Source organism: Pneumocystis murina (assembly GCF_000349005.2).
Source record: "Pneumocystis murina B123 chromosome Unknown supercont1.10, whole genome shotgun sequence".
NCBI lineage: Eukaryota > Fungi > Ascomycota > Pneumocystomycetes > Pneumocystales > Pneumocystaceae > Pneumocystis > Pneumocystis murina.
Genome location: NW_017802368.1, coordinates 228,862 through 249,516, shown reverse-complemented (window position 1 = coordinate 249,516; position 20,655 = coordinate 228,862). Strand labels below are relative to the sequence as shown.

Genomic DNA, 20,655 nt, shown 5'->3' with positions numbered 1-20,655 from the left:
ATTTATTTCTTTTTTTCAAGGAAAAAACAGAAGTTTTACAAGGGAATAAGGTAAAATGTCAGAAGATGAATTTAGTGATGAAGAAGTATTTGATGAAATGTCAAATAATGGTATTCTTGAAGATAGCGTAGATGAATCAGGTAGATATAAGCGCGTTATATGCGTTTTTTCAGAAAAAACAATGTTTTCAGGAACTTATATGTTTAAATAGAAGTAGAGTTTGATGACAATGAAGCGTTTTCAGTATTTTCAGAAGAAAAGAATAAACAAAAGGCATATGAAGTAGAGTTTTATGTGCAATCGGTTCAGGATATTCGTAATGATCAGGGTATAAAAGAAGAAGAGGAAAATAAATGTAATAAAAATTATAGATAATCATATTAAGCATATTTCAGGGATGTTTGGAATTTCAGAGGAACAATCAACATCGCTTCTTCGTTATTTTAGATGGAATAAAGAGAAGCTTATTGAACAATATATGGATAATCCAAACATGGTTTTACAAACGATGGGGGTTACAGCCGATACATCAACAATATCAGTTTTAAAAACAATTCCGAATTTTACATGTGAGATATGTTGTGAGGATGAAAAGAGTCTTCAAACATATGCATTGCAATGTGGTCATCGTTATTGTAAACATTGTTATGAACATTATCTTACACAAAAAATTAAAGAGGAAGGAGAATCATGTAGAATTTATTGTCCGGGAGAAAAATGCAACTATATTGTAACGGAACGTGCGATAGAACTTCTTGTTTCTCCAGAAATATCTCGAAGGTATAATTTATTTTTTCATTGTAGTTAATATCGAAAACAACTAGATATACAGCTCTTCTTGATCGGACGTATGTTAATGATAATGAGCATCTTCGATATTGTCCAGCACCTAACTGTGAATATACGATTAAGTGCAGAATAGAACAACGTCAATTAACATCAATCGTTCCTACAGTCGTTTGTCTTTGTGGTCAACGATTTTGTTTTGGATGTGGGCTTTCAGATCATCAACCTTGCATATGTATATTAGTAAAAATGTGGCTGAAGAAGTGTGAAGATGACTCCGAAACGGCAAACTGGATTTCCGCTAATACAAAAGAATGCCCAAAATGCAATGCTACAATAGAGAAAAACGGAGGATGCAATCATATGATTTGCAAAAAGTGTAAATACGAATTTTGCTGGGTATGTATAGGTCCATGGAGTGAACATGGCACAAATTGGTATAATTGTAATCGGTATGATGAAAAAAGTAAAATTAATTTTCGAGATCAACAAGCACAATCTCGCGCATTACTAGAGCGATACTTGCATGTATGTTCATATGAGTATTAGTTGTGATATTAACATTTTTTTAGTATTATAATAGATTTTCAAATCACGAGCAATCAGCAAAATTAGATAGAGAACTTTATCTTAGAACAGAAAAGAAAATGACTCAATTACAAATCACATCTGATATGTCATGGATTGAAGTTCAATTTCTTCGCAGAGGTAATTATGTCCTGCATATAATTATAATTTTAATAATAATAAGCAATTGATATTCTTTGTCAGTGCAGACAAACTTTGAAATGGTACTTGATATTTTTCTTTCCATAATTTAATATTCTAAAGAAACAATAGGACATATGCATTTTCATTTTATCTTGCAAGGAACAACGCAACAGAAATATTTGAAGATAATCAAAGAGATTTAGAAATGGCTGTAGAAAGCCTTAGCGGTCTATGCGAAAAACCTATTAATATTGATCAAATATCTCAATTGAAACAAGCCATTCTGGATAAAACAGTATATGTTAGTAATCGTCGAGAAATCTTATTAGAAGATACAGCGAAAGGATTTTTGGAAGATCGGTGGTCATTCAATGTTCCATTAAAATAATTTATAATTTCGCTTATATCGAGAAAATCAAGCGCATCATATTATTCTTTTGAATTTATCTCATTTTTTTATTCTTGCATTTCAAAAAGATTCTGGCTTTCAGTCTTTCTATTTAAATGGGCTGTTTATACCAATAAGGATTTTGATAATTCATCTCTTTGAGCTTTGAAGCAACTGTGTAAATTATAATTTAAAGCATAGATATTTAAGTACCTTAAAGAATAAAAAACAATCTCATATCACATCTTTTACCTTTAATCTACCTATTTCTTATATTTTTCATGTATAATTCTTACTATTAGAATATTGCAATTTTACATATTTAAATAAGCCGCGTCGAAATTAACGTTCAATCAACATCATACGTCCCGAGGAAAATTTGCCGATATTTTTTTTTTGATAATAAGAGACTTATTATGGGCATTTCGGGGCTTCTTCCCCTATTAAAGTCAATTCAGGTTATTCCTACATTTTTTTTGATCAATTTCTGAGAAATATAGGTCAAAACACATATCAAACAATATTCAGGAAAAACTATAGGTGTAGATGCATATATATGGCTTTATAAAGGGGCATTTTCATGTGCATGGGATCTAGCACTAGGAGAATTAACAGAAAAGTAGTTTTATTCCGGAATTGTTTCGTATTATTAATGGATTTTTTCGAAGATATGTTGATTATGCGATGCATCGAGTTAGAATGCTTAAACATTATGGAATTAAGCTTTTTATTGTATTTGATGGAGGCTATTTGCCAAGTAAAGAAAAGACGGAGAATCAGAGGGGGAAAAGGCGAGCAGAAAGTAAAGCAAAAGGGTTGGAATTTCTTTCACAAAATAAAAAGAGATTAGCTATGGAACAATTCCAAAAATGTATCAATGTTACACCTGAAATGGCGTATAAATTTATAAAGGTATTATAGTGGAGTTCTCTATTTATAGATTAATAGAAATTAAGGCATTAAGATGCGAAAATGTTGATTATGTTGTTGCTCCATACGAGGCAGATGCTCAATTAGCATATTTAGAAAAGCAGGGAATCATTGATGCTATTCTTACGGAAGATTCGGATCTTTTAGTTTTCGGATGCAAATGTATTCTTCTGAAGTTAGACCAATATGGAGAATGTATTGAAATTAGAAGAGAGAAGTTCCCACAAGTTAAAGAAATAGATTTATCTGGATGGTCAGATGAAAATTTTCGATGTATGGCTATTCTTTCAGGATGTGATTATCTAGAAGGTATTCCAGGTGTAGGATTGAAAACAGCATATCGATTATTAAAAAAACATAAAACAATTGATCAAGTAAATTGATTAAAATATATAAGTTATATAGTTTTAATACCTTTCAGCTTTTAAGAGTAATCAAGTTAGAATATGCACTTAAAATTCCACATGATTATGAAATGCAATTTAATTTTGCAAATCTAACATTCATGCATCAACGTGTATATTGTTTAGATAAAAAAAGTATTGTCATGTGGAACGAGCCAAAGACTTCTCTCGGAGATAACATCGATAGAATTGCTGGTCCAGATATACCAGCAGATATTGTTCAAGGATTAATATCTGGAGAAATTAATCCAATAACAAGACTTCCAATTTTTGCATCATTAAATGAAATTCAAGCATTTAATAAGACTAAAGAAAATATACAGGTAAATATCACGTCTTATTGAAATTTATTAACCTTTAAGTCTTCAAATGAGTACTACATGTTTTCTAAACAAAGAAAAGAAAGTTCTTTCAACAATCATTCAATTGCATCTTTTTTTGGTTTAAAAATATCTTTATACCGTAATTTATTAATGACATTCTAGCTTCATCTACAAATAATTCTCGACCACAGGTCTTATCTGTTCTTAATAATAATGCAAAAAGATTGTCGACGAATGACATTTCTAGGCAGACAGAAGTGAAACATTTTAAGGAAGCCTTTCAAGACAAAAAACACTTTATATCAAAGATTAATCAGGAAAATACTCATCAAACAAATTATATTCTTAATAAAATTAACTCTTCTACTCACCAAAAAAAAGCAAATGTTCATATAATTGATGAAGAAAGTCAAATAAAAACTGCAGAAAACACAAATAACAAAGAAATTGACCGTAAAACCGTTACTATAGATTTAGATAATTCACATTCCAGTCAGTTTAATTCATTTCAAACTTCTAAGAGTTCTGAATGTCAAATATTGGATGAATGTTCTTGGTTTAATAATGTTTTTTCAGAAAAGGATAATATGCATTCAAAATCTCAAAAAATTGACATTTATGAAGATAAAGAATCTTATAATAATTTTATTTCAAATTGGCGTCAATTACATACTCATACTTCAAAAGATTCTTCTATAACTCACTTTCCTTTATTTCAAATAGCTACTCAAAACACTTTTTTAAAACACAGTTTAGAATCAACAGAAGAGTGCAAAATATCTAAGGGGACGTCATATGTTAGGAAATTACCATCTTGTTTTAAATTTTCAACAAATTCTACAGAAAAAATTGGGAAAAAAAATATTTTAACATTAAAATAATAAACATATTTCTATCCTTAAAAAATAATCACAATTCATAACTTTCAAAGATAGAACAAATCTTTATCAATTATATTTAAAATGACTATAATTAGGGTTAAATTAAATAATTTTCATTTATCTTTGCTTATTTGTTACTATAGAAACTTAACAAAGAAATTATATGATAAAATAATCTTTATTTTTAGTATGTTTTATTCGATAACCTACATATAGGGTCGTCTTTTGGAATGCTACTTTTTTAAACTAACAAATTCATTTCAAAGATTATTTTTTATATAATGATATTTTAAAATACAAAATGGCTGGCCTATTTTGTATGTTTTTTCAAAGACTATAATTTATATTGAAAATTTAATTAATTAATATGCAACAGGTTTTTTTTTGAAATCACACCTTTTCCTCAACATTTCTTTAATAATTTCTTTTATTTGTTTTTGTATGAATTTTTTAGCTTCTATTTGGAGTTATTAATCAATTATTCTTTTAGTCTTAATCATTATGGGATGTACATCAGCAAAAATGCATTCAATATACATATTTGAAATAGAACATAAAAACATGAATATTGTTAGTATTTTTAATGATACGGATATACTTGATATTATAAATCAAGAAAATAAAAATATTTTTGATATTCGTGTCGGTTATAATGGTATGTTTTTAAACAATTTGATAAAGATTTACTTTATAGGAATATGTACTATAAGACCAGATGACATTATGTGTTTCAAAAACTTTAATTCATTTACAGAGAAATTCAATGATTCATCCGAGTTTATCTCTATTTCAGATGCATTTTTAGATGAATTTCAGTATAAGAAAATAGCAATTGGAACATGTATTTTGATCGGTGCTTCCCTTTTTTTATCTTTATTTAACTCTATACCATTTATACCACACTTTCATCTTCTTACGCTCTTAAATTTTTATTTTATATTATCAGGAACTATTTTACTTATTACACTCACTTTTATTGTTCATATTACCATTTCATCTTTGTGCAGTATTTCAAGAGATCTAAATACCACTATAATCAAAATAAATCCTGGAATTAATTTGGTTATTTTAAGCTGGGTTTCTTGTGTTAGTATTTCTTACTATTCTTTCTACATTTTACTCAATTTTTATTATAGATTTTTGCACTTATTTCTACTACAGATTTTCTATTTATACTACATATGAAAAGTAAAAAAATAATTCAAAAAAAGAATTTTATATAAAGTGATATTCATATTTTACAACTAATCATGTACATTAAGATTGATTACATGTTAAATGAATATAGATTTTTTCTAATATTATATTTTGTATTCGACAAACTTCAGATCATGCCAAAAGTATTAAATTTAAAGAAGATTCAGAGGAAAAAAGGAATCAATTCAGCACATCCAAAGTCAAGGAAAGCTAAACAAATTCAACGATCTATTGATAGAGAAGATCGTATCAAGAAAGAGCGAAAAATTCGTGAAAAAAGACGAGATATACAAAGTATAAAATTTTTTATAAAATTTATATATTAACATGAATAGTTAGTCGTTCTATCTATTTTAAATCAATTGTTGAGTTAGAAAATATTACAAAATTAAATTTGGATGAGTTAAATAAGCTAATTGAGAGGTTTCTTTTCAATTTTTTTAATTAATGAAAATTCATTAATTAAAATAGATATATTCACCGAAATGATTCAAAAATAAAAGGGTCACCATGTTCTGATCTTCATCCACGCCATTCCTCTAAAAAAGAAGCATTTAAGCAAGTATTTTATAATGAACAAAACGAATATAAAAATGGATTTCGTAATCACCCTTTAAAAGGATAAAAAAAGGAATAAAGTTAATAGAAAATAGATGTTCCTGATCTAACTGACCAGAAAAACGTATTAGCATTAAAAAATTGGACGGGAAATTATAATGACCTTCATACTTTAAAATTTATTCGTGTTAAAAAAGAAGACTCATAATAAAAAATAACAAATAACAATATAAGATATAGAAACAAGCTTTAAGAAATATGTAGCACATGTTTATACAGAAAGTTTCACAGGATGGTATATATATATATATTTTTAAAAGGATCTTTAGACCGTTAAAAATTTTCAATTTTTTTTTTTAAAAATATTGTATATTTTTTATGCAACCAAAACATATTCAACATGCGCTTTTTACAGAGATCATTGAAGTTTTTGAATTTAAAGAGTCGGCATTTTCTTGAACTTCAATTTTTTAAATCCAAATGGTGTTCCTTTACAACGCCTTATATTTTGCAAAAAACAAAGTTTTCAACAAGATCTCCTATATATAAATATAGTATAGGTATGTTTCTTATCATAATAAATTTAATTATTTAATAATAAAGCTTAGTTGATAAAGAATTAAGTGAAAGACTTACTTCAGAGATACAACTTGAAATTTCATCAGTAAAAGAAGTTCCAGAAAATATAAAAACATTTATGGATAACAACCTATTTGAAGTATTTACAAATTCCTTTCTATCTTTGAAAGCTAAGATTATTAAGATTAATGACCATGAAGATAGTAATGAAGTAGAACTTGTTCGTCAGTTTAAAAATGAAAAGTATTTTTAAAAAATAAAGTCAAAAGATTTTCTTATAGTTTTTCATTAGGATTAGTGTATCTTTTTCTATCTCAGATATTAATAATCTTGAATCAGAGGATGAATATTATCAGGAAAATGAAAACGAATCAATGCAAAATAATACATTAAATACAAAGGATGATTTGCCTCAATTCAATAAAGATGATTCTACATATAGTTTTCCTGTTAAGTGCAACATTACTATTACAAAAGTAAAAAAAAAAATTTGAAAAAAAATATTTATTTTAACATTATTAGCCTAAGTTAGGCACATTAGCATTAGACGCAGTTACACAAGATGGAGTTTTTATGATAGACAATATATTATATTATAAAAATGATGATCTTGCATTGACTCAAACAGCAGAAGCAGATTGGCAAAGGCGAGGTATATATATGGGCCCTTCTTTTCAAAGTTTAAATGAAGTATGTAATATTAATTTATTTTTGTTATATTAATATCTTTAGGATATTCAAGTGATGTTTGAACGCTATTTAGAAGAACGGGGAATAAATACATCATTGGCTTTATTTATTCCCGAATATGTTAGTTACAAAGAACAAAAAGAATATCTCAATTGGCTTCAAAGTAATTCATGATTTCTGTATAATTTATTTACTGATATTGGTGTTAGATGTAAAAAGATTCATTAATGCATGATTAAATACAAGTTTTGTTCATAAATTTGGTTCTAATTTTATAAAAAAATAATTAAGGACCTAATATTTCATTAGTAATATATTGATTTATTTCATTTAAATAGAAACATTTATTACTGAATCATTTTTCTTTCTATTGGTAAAAGCGATTTATTCAATCCATTAACAAAGTCTGCTATTTCTATATTCCTAAAAAAATCATTTCCTATAGATTTAGATAATTCTATTGCCTCAATTCTCTTCCCCTTATTAATTAAATAGACAAATAAAATATTTTTTGATGATGCATAAGAAGCTTCTTTAAGATAACTTATTAATTGTTCTTCTTCGTCTTTTGTAAATGGTAATTCTAATATCCATTTTGTAGATTGTTGTACAGAAAGACAATGCTCAATGATTTTTCGGAAAAAAGTAGCTTTTAAATTAGGACAAGATTTCTAAATCGATTTAAAAATATTATTCCAAATAAAATATTAAAAAAGTTACCAAAAAAGAATAAGCAGAAAGAACATCTACTTTTATCAAAGCAGACATATATACATCAAGCTTTTCATCAGTATCTAAAGGAAGGGACATTACATCTGCATATGTAATTGTCATATGAGCGCCTTGTTCTCCAGAAAGAAGATAAAAAGAACTTAAAATTTTCTCTGGAAAATTAGGAACCAAATTCGGCGTACAAAGAGAAGAAAAAGCTTCCTAAACATACTGAGAATTAAAAACCACATTTTTAAATAGAATACCTCAAATTTCATCCTATCAAGATACCAATAACTATCCATCAATTTTCTATAAATGATAGGAATAAAAACATCATTTGAAAATTTTTCACCCATATTAGAGTCTTTAAGAAGATAATAATGATAACAATTCTTCTTTAATTCATCAATCTGGCTATTTTCAATCGAAAAATATAATTTTTTCAGCTCAACAAGCGATTTAGGAGGATAAAGTTTTTCCGCTATTATTTAATAATTAATATGATATATATATATATATGTATATATATACAGTCAGAAATACGAGCAATATCTGCCAATAAAAGATCAAAAAACAGTTTTCCACCATGTATCTTTCGGCAGTTTTTAATAAGATTTAATAACTGAATATTATACGGAAAATCTTTAGATTTCTGACAATAAATCTTCTCAAATGAATTCTTAGGGGCCTAAAACATTTGTTTTTTTAGTTAGAACCTTTATACGCACATTTTTTTCCTTATACTTTACCTTAATCTCCATCTTAAATTTTTATGACGTTGAAATCTGGACGGGGACGTTGGCAGAGCAACCAAAGTCAACAATGGTCATCTGTAGATTTTTTTTAGAGGGTTTTTTTCTATAAAAAAGTAATAGTTTGCGCTTACTTTTTAACAGGAAGATGTAGATATGGAAGTAGATGCAGGAACGAACACCAGGTGGCAGAAAACAGCGTTTTTTTCCGACAAAATAAGCCATTTTTAGAGAATTTTAATTCTACAACAACTAATCATATAATAAGGCAAATAATAAGGGATTTTTTCCGAAGAAAACAGACTAAATATACAGTAGTGAAGATATAATTAAGGATGATCTAGGAAAAAGCCATCCAAAATGGTTATTTACATGTTATGGAACAGGGAAAGGACATCCGAATTTAATTTCGGGAAAAGATATTTCTCCGGAAGAGTTGAGAGCATTTGCATACGAATGCGCAGAAAATATGAATTTGAACGACTATGTAGAGCTTTTTAGGTTTTTATTTGCGTGCCTTAATAGTTTTTTTCTAGAAAAATAAAGTCGAAAGATTGACTCAAGAAATTCAAGAGTTAAGGAGGAATATGGTCAAGAATTCAAGGAAAACATGCAAGATAGCGAGCGATTTGTTTAACGGAAAATTTTCAGGAAATATTGATGCTTTGTTTTCTAATTTTTTTTCATCTAAATCATTTATCTCTGAATTTTCTACATTTTCATCGAGAATACCATTGCAAGCACGTTTTACAGAGCATAACACGTCTTTTAAAGAGAACAAAGATACTAATTTTAGGTTGTTATTTGAAAAATTATTTATATAAAAACTTATTGTCAAAAATAGTATATTAGGAAAAGCCAATCCATCAATGCAAAATTTATTTAATAAAAATGACACACAGGGTTCATCCTTTCATTCTAATATCTCAGATATACCTTCTTTTGGAGTACCTAGTTTTTCAATGATACCTATCAAACCTGTTTTTAACAATATATTGTCCAATCAGAATCCATCAAGTTTTAGTAACAATTCATCCTTTCAAGTAGATTCTCAAATGTCTAATTCTCCATCAAATGCATCGACATATGTTTTTTGCCAATCCAACATTTTCAATCCGACACAGATGCAATCTGCTTTTAATTCTCAATCAACATTTCATCAGCAACCATTTGTCTTTAATTCATCAAATTCATCCGAAAGAAATCATTCAAAAGCAAATGATATAATATTTCCACCAAAAAAAACGTTTGAATCAACATTTACATTTCAACAAAAACCGCAAGAGGTTAGCTTTTTTAAGTTACCAATCATCTTAATATTTATCACAGTTTTCTAAGAGTTCTCCTTCTATACATAATTCTCAATATACAAATCATATAGAAATAGTTTTATTAAATCAAGGCGCGCCGGATCCCTTATCAGAATCGGATTTACCTGCATATGCTCTCGAAGAATTTAAAGCACATATTTTCACATTAGGAAAAATCCCAGAAATGGAGCCACCTCTTTCTTTACGTGGCTAATATTTATTATTTAGAAAGGGCTGATATATTTGAAAAAAAATCAATAACTTTAACATATATAAAGAACAAAATGTAATAGATAATAACAAGAACACATTATTATGCAATGTCAATGCATAGAAAGTACTCTTATACAATAATCCTCAAAGATTTAGTCAATTTTAACATCTTTTTGCGGAAAATTATTAATCATTCACTATTCATTTCAATTAATAAATTAAACACCTAGGGAAAGCTGAGATGATTGTTGAATTGTCACCTCAACTTCTACGCCCGGCTCCATAGTAATAGATGTTATCTGTTTTACTGTTTCTGTTGGAGAATGTAAACTACACCTATTCAATCCATACAAACCAAACATTTATTTATCTTACTCAATAATTCTCTTATGAATACGCATTTCGAATCTATCCCATGTTTTTGAGCCTTCTCCACATGGTGTTTTTCTTGTTGTAATTTTTAATACACATGTCGGTAAACGGACCGGACCTTTTACACGCAAATCTAGCCATTATTAGCCAGGAAAAAGAAGTACAAATTCATGAAAAATTACTTTTGTCTTTTGCTCTTTGCGTCAAATCAGAGCAAACTTTCTCTAAATTCTTAACATTTCGAGATGTTAATGTAATTCGAATACGATGAAGTCTTTTCTCAATCTCTTCGCCTTTTGAAGCTAGATCTTAACGTAAATATCAATGAACTACATATAAAATAGACTTACGGTAGCTCATAAGAACAATATCTGTCTATTAAAGTCCTTTAAAAAGCTTTTTTTTCTTATAAAAAATGTGACGATGAAATTTGCAGCAAATCAGGTTGTCATAGTAAAATGTCATGGAAACAGTTGTCAAGACAACGACTTGGTAACGTATCTGTCATTCATCGGACTGTCAAGCAGGACGAACAAAAATTAAAATTATACATTTTTAAAGAGAAAATAAGAAGAGAAACTAAGATTAAGAACATTCATAATTAGCATTAGAACGATTTTTGTAGAAAGTTTTAATTGAGACTAAAAAGAGCTATTTTTCCGTTTTTTTTTTGAATTAGTAAGGGTTATAAGAAAATAACTAAATAAGATAAGATTAGAAAAAGAATTATGTCACAACTTCAAGATCTCCAGGCACAAATTACGAAATATGAACAGGCAGCGCAGCAAGCAGGACTGCAAACGCCTCAAGGACAAGCTCTTTATCAAAATGTTTGTCGATTAAAACAAAAACTTTTAACTATTCAAAGTGGATCAACAATAAATGCTAATGTTGATATTTTAAAGCCTCAAGGATTAAGACAAGGGACAGCACCTGTTAATCATAATGTAAAGCAGGCACTAGAAGTGCAAAGTCATTTACAACAAACAACGCAACATTTTGTTAAAGCAATTTCTGAATTAAAAGAACAGCTTACAAAGATCAAAGCAGAATTATCTAATCCAAATATTACTCAAAGAGAGAAAGAAGAGTTAGAAAAGGAACATAATGAAAAGGTCGCAGCGTTAAATACGTATCATATGCATATTCAAAAGGCTACTCAGCAATTCCATCAAATGCAACAAATGCAGAGTATACAAGGACAAGAAAATCCGATAAAAACAGGAACTATGCATCAGACAAATCCGATGATGCAAAAAGTTCAGACAAATCAAGTAGCAATGAATATGGCGCTTCAGCAGCGAGCATCAATGCAACAAATGAATCCTATAGCGATTCAGCAACAACAAATTTCACAAGCAAACAAAAACAAAGAGACAGTGGCTCCTTCAATACAGCAATTTCGACAGAATCCAGTAAATATTCCAAGACCACCTGTTCAGCCAGCAACAAATCTACCATTTCAACCAGTTTCTGGGCAAATCGTGCAAAATTCAAATGTACACACGTCTTTTGAGAAAATGCCACCTATTCCTGAGGTTATAAATGTTAAACCACCTGTCCCAATGTCTATCCCTCCTTCAAGACCAACTTTAACATCTGGTTATACAACAACACCCTTCATGAGTACACCAGGCATTTCTAAACCACCACAATACGATATTGACAATGGTAATCGCATATTAAGCAAGCGAAAGCTCCAAGAGCTTGTAAAACAAATTAATCCTGATGAACGACTTGATCCTGATGTCGAAGAGGTAAGGCTATTTTATTAAAAATAACACAATATCTGCTAATCCATTAAAGCTTCTTTTGGAAGTTGCAGATGAATTTGTAGAATCAGTAGTTTCTTTTGCATGTAGGCTTGCAAAATACAGAAAATCGGATACATTAGATGTTAAAGATGTTCAACTACATCTTGAGCGCAACTGGAATATTCGAATTCCTGGATATACTAGTGATGAAATACGAAGCGTACGAAAGAATATTCCTTGTCAAGCATATCAACAGAAACAAAATGCTATTGCAACTGCCAAATCAATGAGTAAAGAATGAATCTTATATTTATACACAAAATTCTCATTTATCATCATAACAATAATCTAAAAATAATATCAACATGCTTCCCGTCTATATTTATTAATTTATTGATTTTTCAAATTTTTCATTTTAAACCGTCTGGCTTAGAGAACAGGATTTTAACTTTCGATCATAACAAACGATGTGCTGAAGAAAAAAAAATCAGATCAAGTGTCTATAAAGACGACAGATTTTTATTATATATGTGCAATTGGTATTATTTTGATTAATTTATAGAGAAATCTATATGGTATGTTTTTTTTCAAAATTAAAATAGATTAAAATTCAAGGATTTTAGGAAGATGAAGATGAAATTGATAGGAGATCACTTAAAGAAATATGGAAGAGGAGGAAACATCCTAGGAAGGAAGAAAAAGGGCATTGGTTTTATGGGATTCACTGTCAGACAGAAAATACTGAATTATATAAACTTGCAGCATCGCTTAAATCAAAAACATTAGTAAACACAGAAGAAAAATATAATCATGAGGAGTTATATAGTCCTGAAAGATTTATGCATGAGAAGCAATGTGGGGATATGTTTAAGGAGAATTTCAGTTTATCGTATGAATCAAAATCGCCTAAAAAAACAAGTAATAAGAGCAAACGATCATTTTTTTGGCTTCCAGAAATTAAAGGACTAAAAAAAGAGAAACAGAATCATACCTTAGAATATGATTTAAAAACATCTAATCCTCCTACATTTATTGACATGTATGGAACAATATCTGAAAATAATATAAAAATACCACATCCATTAAATCCTGTAGAACAACCAATTAAAAATGTATACCAAGAAAAAAGTGAGTTACCGGAAAAGCAGAGGATTTCTAAAAATATCTCTTCTATATCTAAAACAGATTTTTTATTGTCTAAATTACTCGATTGCTTTTCAAAACAACCAAAGATTCTTGAAACAAAAGGAACACAAACATCAAAATATTCAACTCCTACAACAGAAATGAATCATACATATCAGACTTATACACAAACATCTTCGTCAATTGATTCACACATTTCATCACAAATATTTGTTGATGCAAGAGAAACTTTCATGCCGAGTCCTGTAGAAGAAATCAATCTTTACAAACCGAAAAGAGAAAATATAAGGAAGAAAGATGAAGAAAATCCTCGAGGTTATTCTGGTATACATTGCCTTTGTCAGAAAATATCTTTAAGACGTACTTTATTTCCTCCAAGTGTATCTCCATGTAAATTGTATACTATTAAGAATATGGGAAATTACGAACCTCAAAGGTGTTATGAATCAAAGTATATAAATTATCCTTTTAGAAGAAAGATGCAGATCTCACCAAAAAACATTACACCGTCTCAGTCCAGTATATATTCATTCACTCCTTTTATGAAAACAAGAATTCCACCTACAGAAATATCTCAGAAAAATGTGTCGCCTAATTTTATTATAAAAAAAGAACTCAGTTCTCCGTTTTCATATGAAGCAAAAGCTGATTATTCTACTTTGCAATACCTCGAACTACTAAGTAATGAAGAAGATTACATAAATAACGATAGTAAATGTATTAAGAAAAAATCTATAATTGATGAATCTTTGGGAATGAAATTTAAAAATGAGATTAATCAAGATAAAAAAGCACTATTTAGCAAAAAGGTCGATCTATCGCTAACTAATGATAATATAATTAATTACCAGAATCCAGAGAATGATCTTTTTGATATTTCTGAGTTGGAAAACAAAATTAACTCTATGTTATCAGCTTTATCAACAGAAAACAAATCAAATATTTTAACAAGACTTCAAGAAAAAGCTGTTTCTAAAAATAATTTAGAATCTATTTTGAGAGACGAGAAACCCTTGGGGAAAATGGAAAATATAAAGAAAAATGCAATGTCTAAACAAATATCTAGCAATCATACCAAAAGTGATATTTTTTCAGAAGCAAATTTTGAGAAAAAAGGAAAAGTTAGAATTCCTTCAATATTTCTTAATAAAAATAAAAGTTCTCCTTTACAGCCTATATCGAAAACACCGGGGCTTACTGTATCTTCTCAAAACATTAAGATTACACAAGATATTTGTCCAAAGATAACTAGCTCATCTAAAAATATAAGTAAAAAGGAAAATTCAAGGCCTCAAGATTCTATTATTACTAATATAGAAAAAAACAATAACAACCAAACACATGTACCTATGGAAAAAGAGACAGACTCCTTTTTATTTAAATCATATACAAAAAAAGAACATCAGAAAAGCTCTAGTCCTGCAACTAACTTAGACAGACAAAAATTAGCTACCATTCAAGATATAAACTCTCGTAAAAATAAATCATCTCCTCTGGCGTTAAAAAACACTTCAATGTCACAATTATATAAGAAATCATCTAACACTTATTCATCAATAACTCATAACACATCTACATTTGATTCCGAAAATTTTTCAAAAAATAATCAAATTCCACTAAAAAAATCGGTTAAATCATTTAATACAGGATGTAAAGTTATTATTCCACCCGTATTTTTATTAGAAAAAGACAATGACGTCAATAATAACAATATCCTCAAGGAGTCAGTTTCTTTGAATAGGTTGCCATCTGATTCTGCTTTGAATAGTACGCTTTTAAACAGGAAAAATAGTGAATCATATAATAAAAAAGCAAATAATTATCACCAAAAATTTAAATTGGACAATTTTAATGAATCTAAGAAAATTAGCTCTTTGCCTGATATTAAACGTTCTTTTATAGAAAACATATGTCCACAATCGAAATTAACATCTAAAAATAATCAAAACAAATCAGATCATTCCTCAACATCATCCTCATTTTATTGTAAACAGGAATATAAAAATGACTCAAAAATCGGTTTTACATCTTCTGGTTTGAAAAAAACAAGAGTTGATTCGAAAATTGATATACCTACTAATTTTTCTGATATAAGCACAAAAACAAAAGATGTTTTTGGGGATAAATCACCTCGTCATAAATATTTGGTTTCTGCATATCAAGAGGCGATTAACATCTCAACTATATCATCTAAAACAACTAAAATAAATGAACTTAACAGGACACAACCCAACAAAATTATTATTCCAAGTATTTTTACAATGTCATAAAAATCTAAAACCTTTACAATATTCAAAGCATTAATATTAACATTGCAAAAATATAATGCATTTACAAACACAATTGACGGTAAAATAATGTAGATATATTTACTATATTTCCTTCTATCGTTAATAGAAGTGATCATAATACATTAACAGGTGTAATTGTTACGAGAATCATACCATTTACAGTTTTGATATTTTTTAATGCAAAATAAATGAATAAAGTATGTATATTAATTTTAAATATTTAATAAAAATCAAAATACATATTCTGATACTATAGTATTTTAAAATAATAAATTGTTATATAACAATAAAATACATACTTCCTGATTTTATAATTGTTACATGAATGTATCCCATATATACTCATTATTTCGTATCCATTAATATTAATTTAATTGATATTTTCCATTGCTATTTTTTAAAAAATATTCTAACATGATACCTTTTTTAAATATTTTATTTATTTTTTTTACCTTTCTTATATGAAAATTGAGAAATTCGGGAATTTTTATTGAATTTATCATTTTGATCACTTTCTAAAGAAATTAAATTATTATCGTCATAAAACTTGAACATATTTTCAAGCTTTTCTATTCGTTTAGGCTTTAAAAAAATTAAAAATATCAAAAAGAAAAAAGAAAATCTTACATTCCTATCCAACATGATTTTCCAACCTTCAATTTGTTCATCAGACAAACCTGTTTTTGAACGAAGCTCTATTCTAGCAGAAGATCTTCTAATATGAGAACCACGTTCAAAAACCTCAGGTGATATTATATATGTTAAATATAACATTTCATCCATATTATTCTATATTTATTAACTTATAAAAAAAAAAATTAAATAAAACCATCAACTTATTAGAGCTCTTTTCTTCATATGATTCTAAATTAATAAATCCATCAACATTATCATAAGTATCATCTCTTTCATCATCTTGATTAAGAAGCTCCAAGTCCAATATAGTTTGTTTATATTCACGAATAAATGATTTGTCTTTTAATATATCATCTGCTGTCTCAAAACTTAAATTTTTAGAATAAATATTAATAAATAAACATTTTTATACATTTTTTTCCCTTTATATATTTTAGGATGATCTACAAACATATTCGTATCATCTGTCTGATCAACTAACATTTTTGAAACATGTTTTGACAATCCCCCGTCATTTAATTTAAAACTATAAAGTTTAATATATAAAATCTATTTTTTTTTCTAAAATACTTAGAAGCCTTTTTATCTACTGAAGGAATGTTCGATGAAAAAGAGTCTTCCAAAATACGAGCAATTACTGCTTCAACATCATCACAATATTCCTTAAGGAAAGATTCAATAAATTCTTCACTATAATCAGGAAATATATCTTTAATATGAGATATCAAAGATAATCGTTTAATTGACGGATCCAAGGAAGACTAAAAGAAAATTAAAACGAGAAAACATAACATTTAAGATTTACTAACATCTAAGGATTTTTTTGAATTATTTATCTCATTATTTTCTCTTAAAACCCTAAGTTGTGACATAATTTCTTCAGAAAATAACTCGACCTCATAAAAACGTTCAACAATTGATGTATCAAGTACAAGATCATGCAAAAGTGCAGTTTCTAATGACAATTGTTCATATAACCACATAAATCTTTTAATAATTAACAAACGCGCTTCATTTTCCGAAAGAAAAGCGGTAAAAAGCGTATATACTAAACACAAAAAATCAGATTTCATCTCATCTGCGACAGAACTCTCATGATAAAGACGTATCATTAATCGTAAAAATTCTTCATCTTGTAAAAATACACAAGTAGCCGGAAAACAAAACTGAATAAATACTATTAACGATCGAAAAGCAACCCTGTACATCATTGGATCCTCTAATAGCTCCTTATCCTTTAAAGAAACAAGTTTATCCATTAATTCCCGAAAATTTTCATAAACATTTTGTATCTGCAAAAATACTTCTTTTTTTGCATATTTATAAACATTTTCCAAAGCAAAATAGACACATGTTGCACTACTAAATCCAAAAAGTGTACAGAAATCAAATATTACAAAAGGAATTTTAAAAATATGTGTAGTTGGTCGTTCTAAAGTAAAAATCCTATATAATAATGAAAATAGATTCTTTTCCAGCAGATCATCCTCTTCATTATCAATATTGTCCAATAGCTTAACACATTTCCTTGGTGTATGCGCATCCAAATAATTTTTAATAAATATATATAAAGATTCACTTTCCACATCATCAAGTAAACATTCAAATTCTGCATCTGAAATACCCATAAAGTATTCAATACATCTAATCCACATATCTAAAGCATATTTCCATTCATCTTCCGCAATTTGTACTCGCAAATCTCTTGAAGGGTATCCTGTAATATGCATTTTATATATATACTTTCTTTCTATCACTCTTCTACTTTATATATGCGCTTTTATTTCAAATAAAACCACAATATTAACGTACTTAACTCCCTTTTACACGCATATAATTCTTAAAATCTTTTAATATCTTCTTTTTTCAAATCCTATATCATCGCCAGGGGCAACTACGAAAACCTTTTTTTATCAATAAATTTATTTTCCCCTCTTCCACTATTTTAGTCTATTCAATAGCCTCATTTTCAACTACCATACCTCTTTTATGTATTATTTATTCTTACTATTTCATCCTTTTGTCAAGGTACCTGAAGACCTAAGGAAATAGTATACTAAAAGAAAAAGCGAACATTTAGAGTGTGAAACACTAATCAAGGATCAAGGTGATGACTTTTAAATCATATAAAATATATTATAAAACTTATTTCTATTTTAACTTTTATTTATATATTAGGATAAATCAAATAAAAACTCGCAAACATCCATTTTTCCCCATTTCTTAATAAAATCTACTTTTTTTAATCTTAAAAAACTATATATTCCTTCCCTACTCATTTTTAACCTTACTAAAACTTTTAAAATAATTCTATTAATATTTTAACCCTTTTTTAATTTTTTAAATTAAAATATTCTTAGTTCCCCTTTTTTTAATAAAAAATTATTTTAAAGTACAAACTATCAACTGAAATATCTTAAATCTTTCTGATCTATTCTAAAAAACATGATAAAAAATAAGAAAAATATAGATTTAGAGTTAAAGTGTCTTTTTAAAAACTTCGAATAAAAAATAAACGAATTCGTGAATTTTTTGAAAAAATATGATAAAAAAGTAATTTTACGGTCTAAAAATTAAAATAAAAAAAGCCTTATAAAGAAGTTAAAAGTTTAACTAAAAAAATATAATAAAATCTTAGAATATATATATTAAAATTGATATTTTTAATTGGTATTTAATAATTCTTAAATATTAAGAAAAATGTCAAATACAGATATTGAAAGAAATCATAAAAAAAAAGTAAAAAATAATAAAACTTTTCAATGTTCAGGATTTGGAAACTGTCATATGCAGTTTTCTAGAAGTGAGCATCTTGCACGACATATTAGGTTAATATTTTCGGAAAAAAGTAAGTTTTTAATAGAAAATAGAAAGCATACAGGAGAAAGGCCATTTAAATGTTATTGTGGTCGTACATTTTCAAGGTTAGATAATCTTCGTCAACATGCACAAACTATCCATACAAATGAAGTGATTAATTCACCTTATTCTTTATCATCTAATTCTTTACATACATTAACATATAAAACCCGACAATCAGCGGCAAAAAATGATTCAAAACAATCAGAGATGGCAACGTACAAACAAAATGTTGAAACATTAGAAAAAAATCAAGAAACTTATACTGCAAAACCTAAAAGCAATTCTATTCATTTACCTGTAGAGAAAATGATGAAATCAGAAGACGAAGATGCATTCGAATTATCTAAGTTTCAGTCTTTTATACCAAATGGTTTTCATTCTTCAGATCAAATACCCGATCATTATTATTCATTAAAATCTTTTTCACCATCTTTATTTTTTCATTCTCCTATTTACAATTCTTTATCATCCAAGGTATTCGCTCTTTTTATTCGTTTATTTTTAATATTTTTATTTATATATAGACGGATCCTATACCCTCAAAGTTTTCTACACTGGATTTAAATTTAGGTTTAAAAACTATTCTTCCATCTAATACCAATTCACCTTTACCTAACGAATGTCAAAATATACAACCATTATCACAAGAAATTCATCCGAAAAACGATTTTTTGAAGAAAAATTCATCTTGTAATAATTCTGCATCAATAACACTTTATAATAATTCTTGTACTTTAACTTCTTCAAATACGCCTAGTCCTTCCGATACAACAAATTCTTTACGATTCAATGACAATAAACTTCCTTCAATCACAATTTTAATGGATTATGACTTACAACGTTCTAATATTATATCTTTATCAAATACAAATGAACATTCTTTAAAACATAACAATACCCAAAAAATGAGTATCCAATTTCTATGCAATCAAAATATTACAATGGGAGGTATCGATATACTTGCAGAAGTAGCAAAGATTATAAATTAACAAAATAAACTATTTTTATATATGAAATTAAAATTTCACTTGGATATTTTTTATGAGACTATCAAACATAATTGCAATATTATTTAGTATTACAACAGGAAATCATTTTTAACTTGTTTTTATGTATTTTTAATTGTATTTAAATTTTTAATAACATTTATAAGCTTAT

General features: G+C 27.7%; 12 protein-coding genes across 12 annotated transcripts; 9 read left to right on the top strand and 3 right to left on the bottom strand.

Moving 5' to 3' along the window:
• The first annotated feature begins 31 nt into the window (after positions 1 to 31).
• Positions 32 to 1,918, top strand: PNEG_03254 (hypothetical protein). The gene is made up of 6 exons (XM_007877130.1): positions 32 to 328; positions 372 to 780; positions 825 to 1,314; positions 1,359 to 1,494; positions 1,538 to 1,577; positions 1,627 to 1,918. Exons 2-6 carry the CDS (start codon positions 398 to 400, stop codon positions 1,883 to 1,885), a joined length of 1,308 nt encoding a protein of 435 aa, XP_007875321.1. The 5' UTR covers positions 32 to 328; positions 372 to 397; the 3' UTR covers positions 1,886 to 1,918.
• Positions 1,919 to 2,301: 383 nt separating this feature from the next.
• PNEG_03253 (hypothetical protein) lies at positions 2,302 to 4,423 on the top strand (the record flags this gene model as incomplete). The annotated part of the gene is made up of 7 exons (XM_007877129.1): positions 2,302 to 2,343; positions 2,386 to 2,504; positions 2,554 to 2,797; positions 2,842 to 3,189; positions 3,237 to 3,542; positions 3,582 to 3,660; positions 3,705 to 4,423. 7 exons carry the CDS (start codon positions 2,302 to 2,304, stop codon positions 4,421 to 4,423), a joined length of 1,857 nt encoding a protein of 618 aa, XP_007875320.1.
• Positions 4,424 to 4,924: 501 nt separating this feature from the next.
• On the top strand, positions 4,925 to 5,646 carry PNEG_04313 (hypothetical protein; the record flags this gene model as incomplete). Its single annotated transcript, XM_019757829.1, has 3 exons — positions 4,925 to 5,078; positions 5,118 to 5,509; positions 5,560 to 5,646. 3 exons carry the CDS (start codon positions 4,925 to 4,927, stop codon positions 5,644 to 5,646), a joined length of 633 nt encoding a protein of 210 aa, XP_019613356.1.
• A 105-nt stretch (positions 5,647 to 5,751) lies between these two features.
• PNEG_04312 (hypothetical protein) lies at positions 5,752 to 6,386 on the top strand (the record flags this gene model as incomplete). The annotated part of the gene is made up of 4 exons (XM_007877128.2): positions 5,752 to 5,914; positions 5,956 to 6,043; positions 6,092 to 6,222; positions 6,274 to 6,386. The coding sequence occupies exons 1-4, from the start codon at positions 5,755 to 5,757 to the stop codon at positions 6,384 to 6,386; spliced, it is 492 nt and encodes a 163-aa protein (XP_007875319.2). The 5' UTR covers positions 5,752 to 5,754.
• Positions 6,387 to 6,578: 192 nt separating this feature from the next.
• On the top strand, positions 6,579 to 7,694 carry PNEG_03251 (hypothetical protein; the record flags this gene model as incomplete). The annotated part of the gene is made up of 7 exons (XM_007877127.1): positions 6,579 to 6,738; positions 6,787 to 6,896; positions 6,942 to 7,000; positions 7,050 to 7,233; positions 7,280 to 7,447; positions 7,490 to 7,610; positions 7,657 to 7,694. 7 exons carry the CDS (start codon positions 6,579 to 6,581, stop codon positions 7,680 to 7,682), a joined length of 828 nt encoding a protein of 275 aa, XP_007875318.1. The 3' UTR covers positions 7,683 to 7,694.
• A 100-nt stretch (positions 7,695 to 7,794) lies between these two features.
• On the bottom strand, positions 7,795 to 8,922 carry PNEG_03250 (hypothetical protein; the record flags this gene model as incomplete). Its single annotated transcript, XM_007877126.1, has 5 exons — positions 7,795 to 8,118; positions 8,168 to 8,380; positions 8,425 to 8,642; positions 8,693 to 8,849; positions 8,911 to 8,922. 5 exons carry the CDS (start codon positions 8,920 to 8,922, stop codon positions 7,795 to 7,797), a joined length of 924 nt encoding a protein of 307 aa, XP_007875317.1.
• Positions 8,923 to 8,933: 11 nt separating this feature from the next.
• On the top strand, positions 8,934 to 10,437 carry PNEG_03249 (hypothetical protein; the record flags this gene model as incomplete). Its single annotated transcript, XM_007877125.1, has 6 exons — positions 8,934 to 8,993; positions 9,058 to 9,113; positions 9,232 to 9,400; positions 9,450 to 9,709; positions 9,758 to 10,199; positions 10,243 to 10,437. The coding sequence occupies 6 exons, from the start codon at positions 8,934 to 8,936 to the stop codon at positions 10,435 to 10,437; spliced, it is 1,182 nt and encodes a 393-aa protein (XP_007875316.1).
• Positions 10,438 to 10,654: 217 nt separating this feature from the next.
• PNEG_03248 (40S ribosomal protein S20) lies at positions 10,655 to 11,209 on the bottom strand (the record flags this gene model as incomplete). The annotated part of the gene is made up of 4 exons (XM_007877124.1): positions 11,159 to 11,209; positions 10,991 to 11,110; positions 10,812 to 10,941; positions 10,655 to 10,766 (listed from the first exon to the last, which is right to left on the bottom strand). Exons 1-4 carry the CDS (start codon positions 11,166 to 11,168, stop codon positions 10,655 to 10,657), a joined length of 372 nt encoding a protein of 123 aa, XP_007875315.1. The 5' UTR covers positions 11,169 to 11,209.
• Positions 11,210 to 11,533: 324 nt separating this feature from the next.
• PNEG_03247 (hypothetical protein) lies at positions 11,534 to 13,001 on the top strand. The gene is made up of 2 exons (XM_007877123.1): positions 11,534 to 12,565; positions 12,615 to 13,001. The coding sequence occupies exons 1-2, from the start codon at positions 11,537 to 11,539 to the stop codon at positions 12,861 to 12,863; spliced, it is 1,278 nt and encodes a 425-aa protein (XP_007875314.1). The 5' UTR covers positions 11,534 to 11,536; the 3' UTR covers positions 12,864 to 13,001.
• Positions 13,002 to 13,126: 125 nt separating this feature from the next.
• PNEG_03246 (hypothetical protein) lies at positions 13,127 to 16,045 on the top strand. Its single transcript, XM_007877122.1, has 2 exons — positions 13,127 to 13,137; positions 13,186 to 16,045. Exons 1-2 carry the CDS (start codon positions 13,135 to 13,137, stop codon positions 15,976 to 15,978), a joined length of 2,796 nt encoding a protein of 931 aa, XP_007875313.1. The 5' UTR covers positions 13,127 to 13,134; the 3' UTR covers positions 15,979 to 16,045.
• Positions 16,046 to 16,395: 350 nt separating this feature from the next.
• Positions 16,396 to 18,365, bottom strand: PNEG_03245 (hypothetical protein; the record flags this gene model as incomplete). Its single annotated transcript, XM_007877121.1, has 6 exons — positions 16,396 to 16,581; positions 16,627 to 16,788; positions 16,829 to 17,003; positions 17,048 to 17,161; positions 17,206 to 17,396; positions 17,445 to 18,365. The coding sequence occupies 6 exons, from the start codon at positions 18,363 to 18,365 to the stop codon at positions 16,435 to 16,437; spliced, it is 1,710 nt and encodes a 569-aa protein (XP_007875312.1). The 3' UTR covers positions 16,396 to 16,434.
• Positions 18,366 to 19,335: 970 nt separating this feature from the next.
• PNEG_03244 (hypothetical protein) lies at positions 19,336 to 20,585 on the top strand (the record flags this gene model as incomplete). The annotated part of the gene is made up of 3 exons (XM_007877120.1): positions 19,336 to 19,463; positions 19,506 to 19,971; positions 20,022 to 20,585. The coding sequence occupies 3 exons, from the start codon at positions 19,336 to 19,338 to the stop codon at positions 20,484 to 20,486; spliced, it is 1,059 nt and encodes a 352-aa protein (XP_007875311.1). The 3' UTR covers positions 20,487 to 20,585.
• Between the last annotated feature and the right edge of the window lie 70 nt (positions 20,586 to 20,655).

Coding starts and splice junctions, on each gene's coding strand:
- PNEG_03254 (XM_007877130.1), top strand. CDS start 398: ATGTTTGGAATTTCAGAGGAACAATCAACATCGCTTCTTCGTTATTTT. Junction 781..824: donor TCTCCAGAAATATCTCGAAG/GTATAATTTATT, acceptor GAAAACAACTAG/ATATACAGCTCTTCTTGATC. Junction 1,315..1,358: donor TACTAGAGCGATACTTGCAT/GTATGTTCATAT, acceptor ACATTTTTTTAG/TATTATAATAGATTTTCAAA.
- PNEG_03247 (XM_007877123.1), top strand. CDS start 11,537: ATGTCACAACTTCAAGATCTCCAGGCACAAATTACGAAATATGAACAG. Junction 12,566..12,614: donor TTGATCCTGATGTCGAAGAG/GTAAGGCTATTT, acceptor AATCCATTAAAG/CTTCTTTTGGAAGTTGCAGA.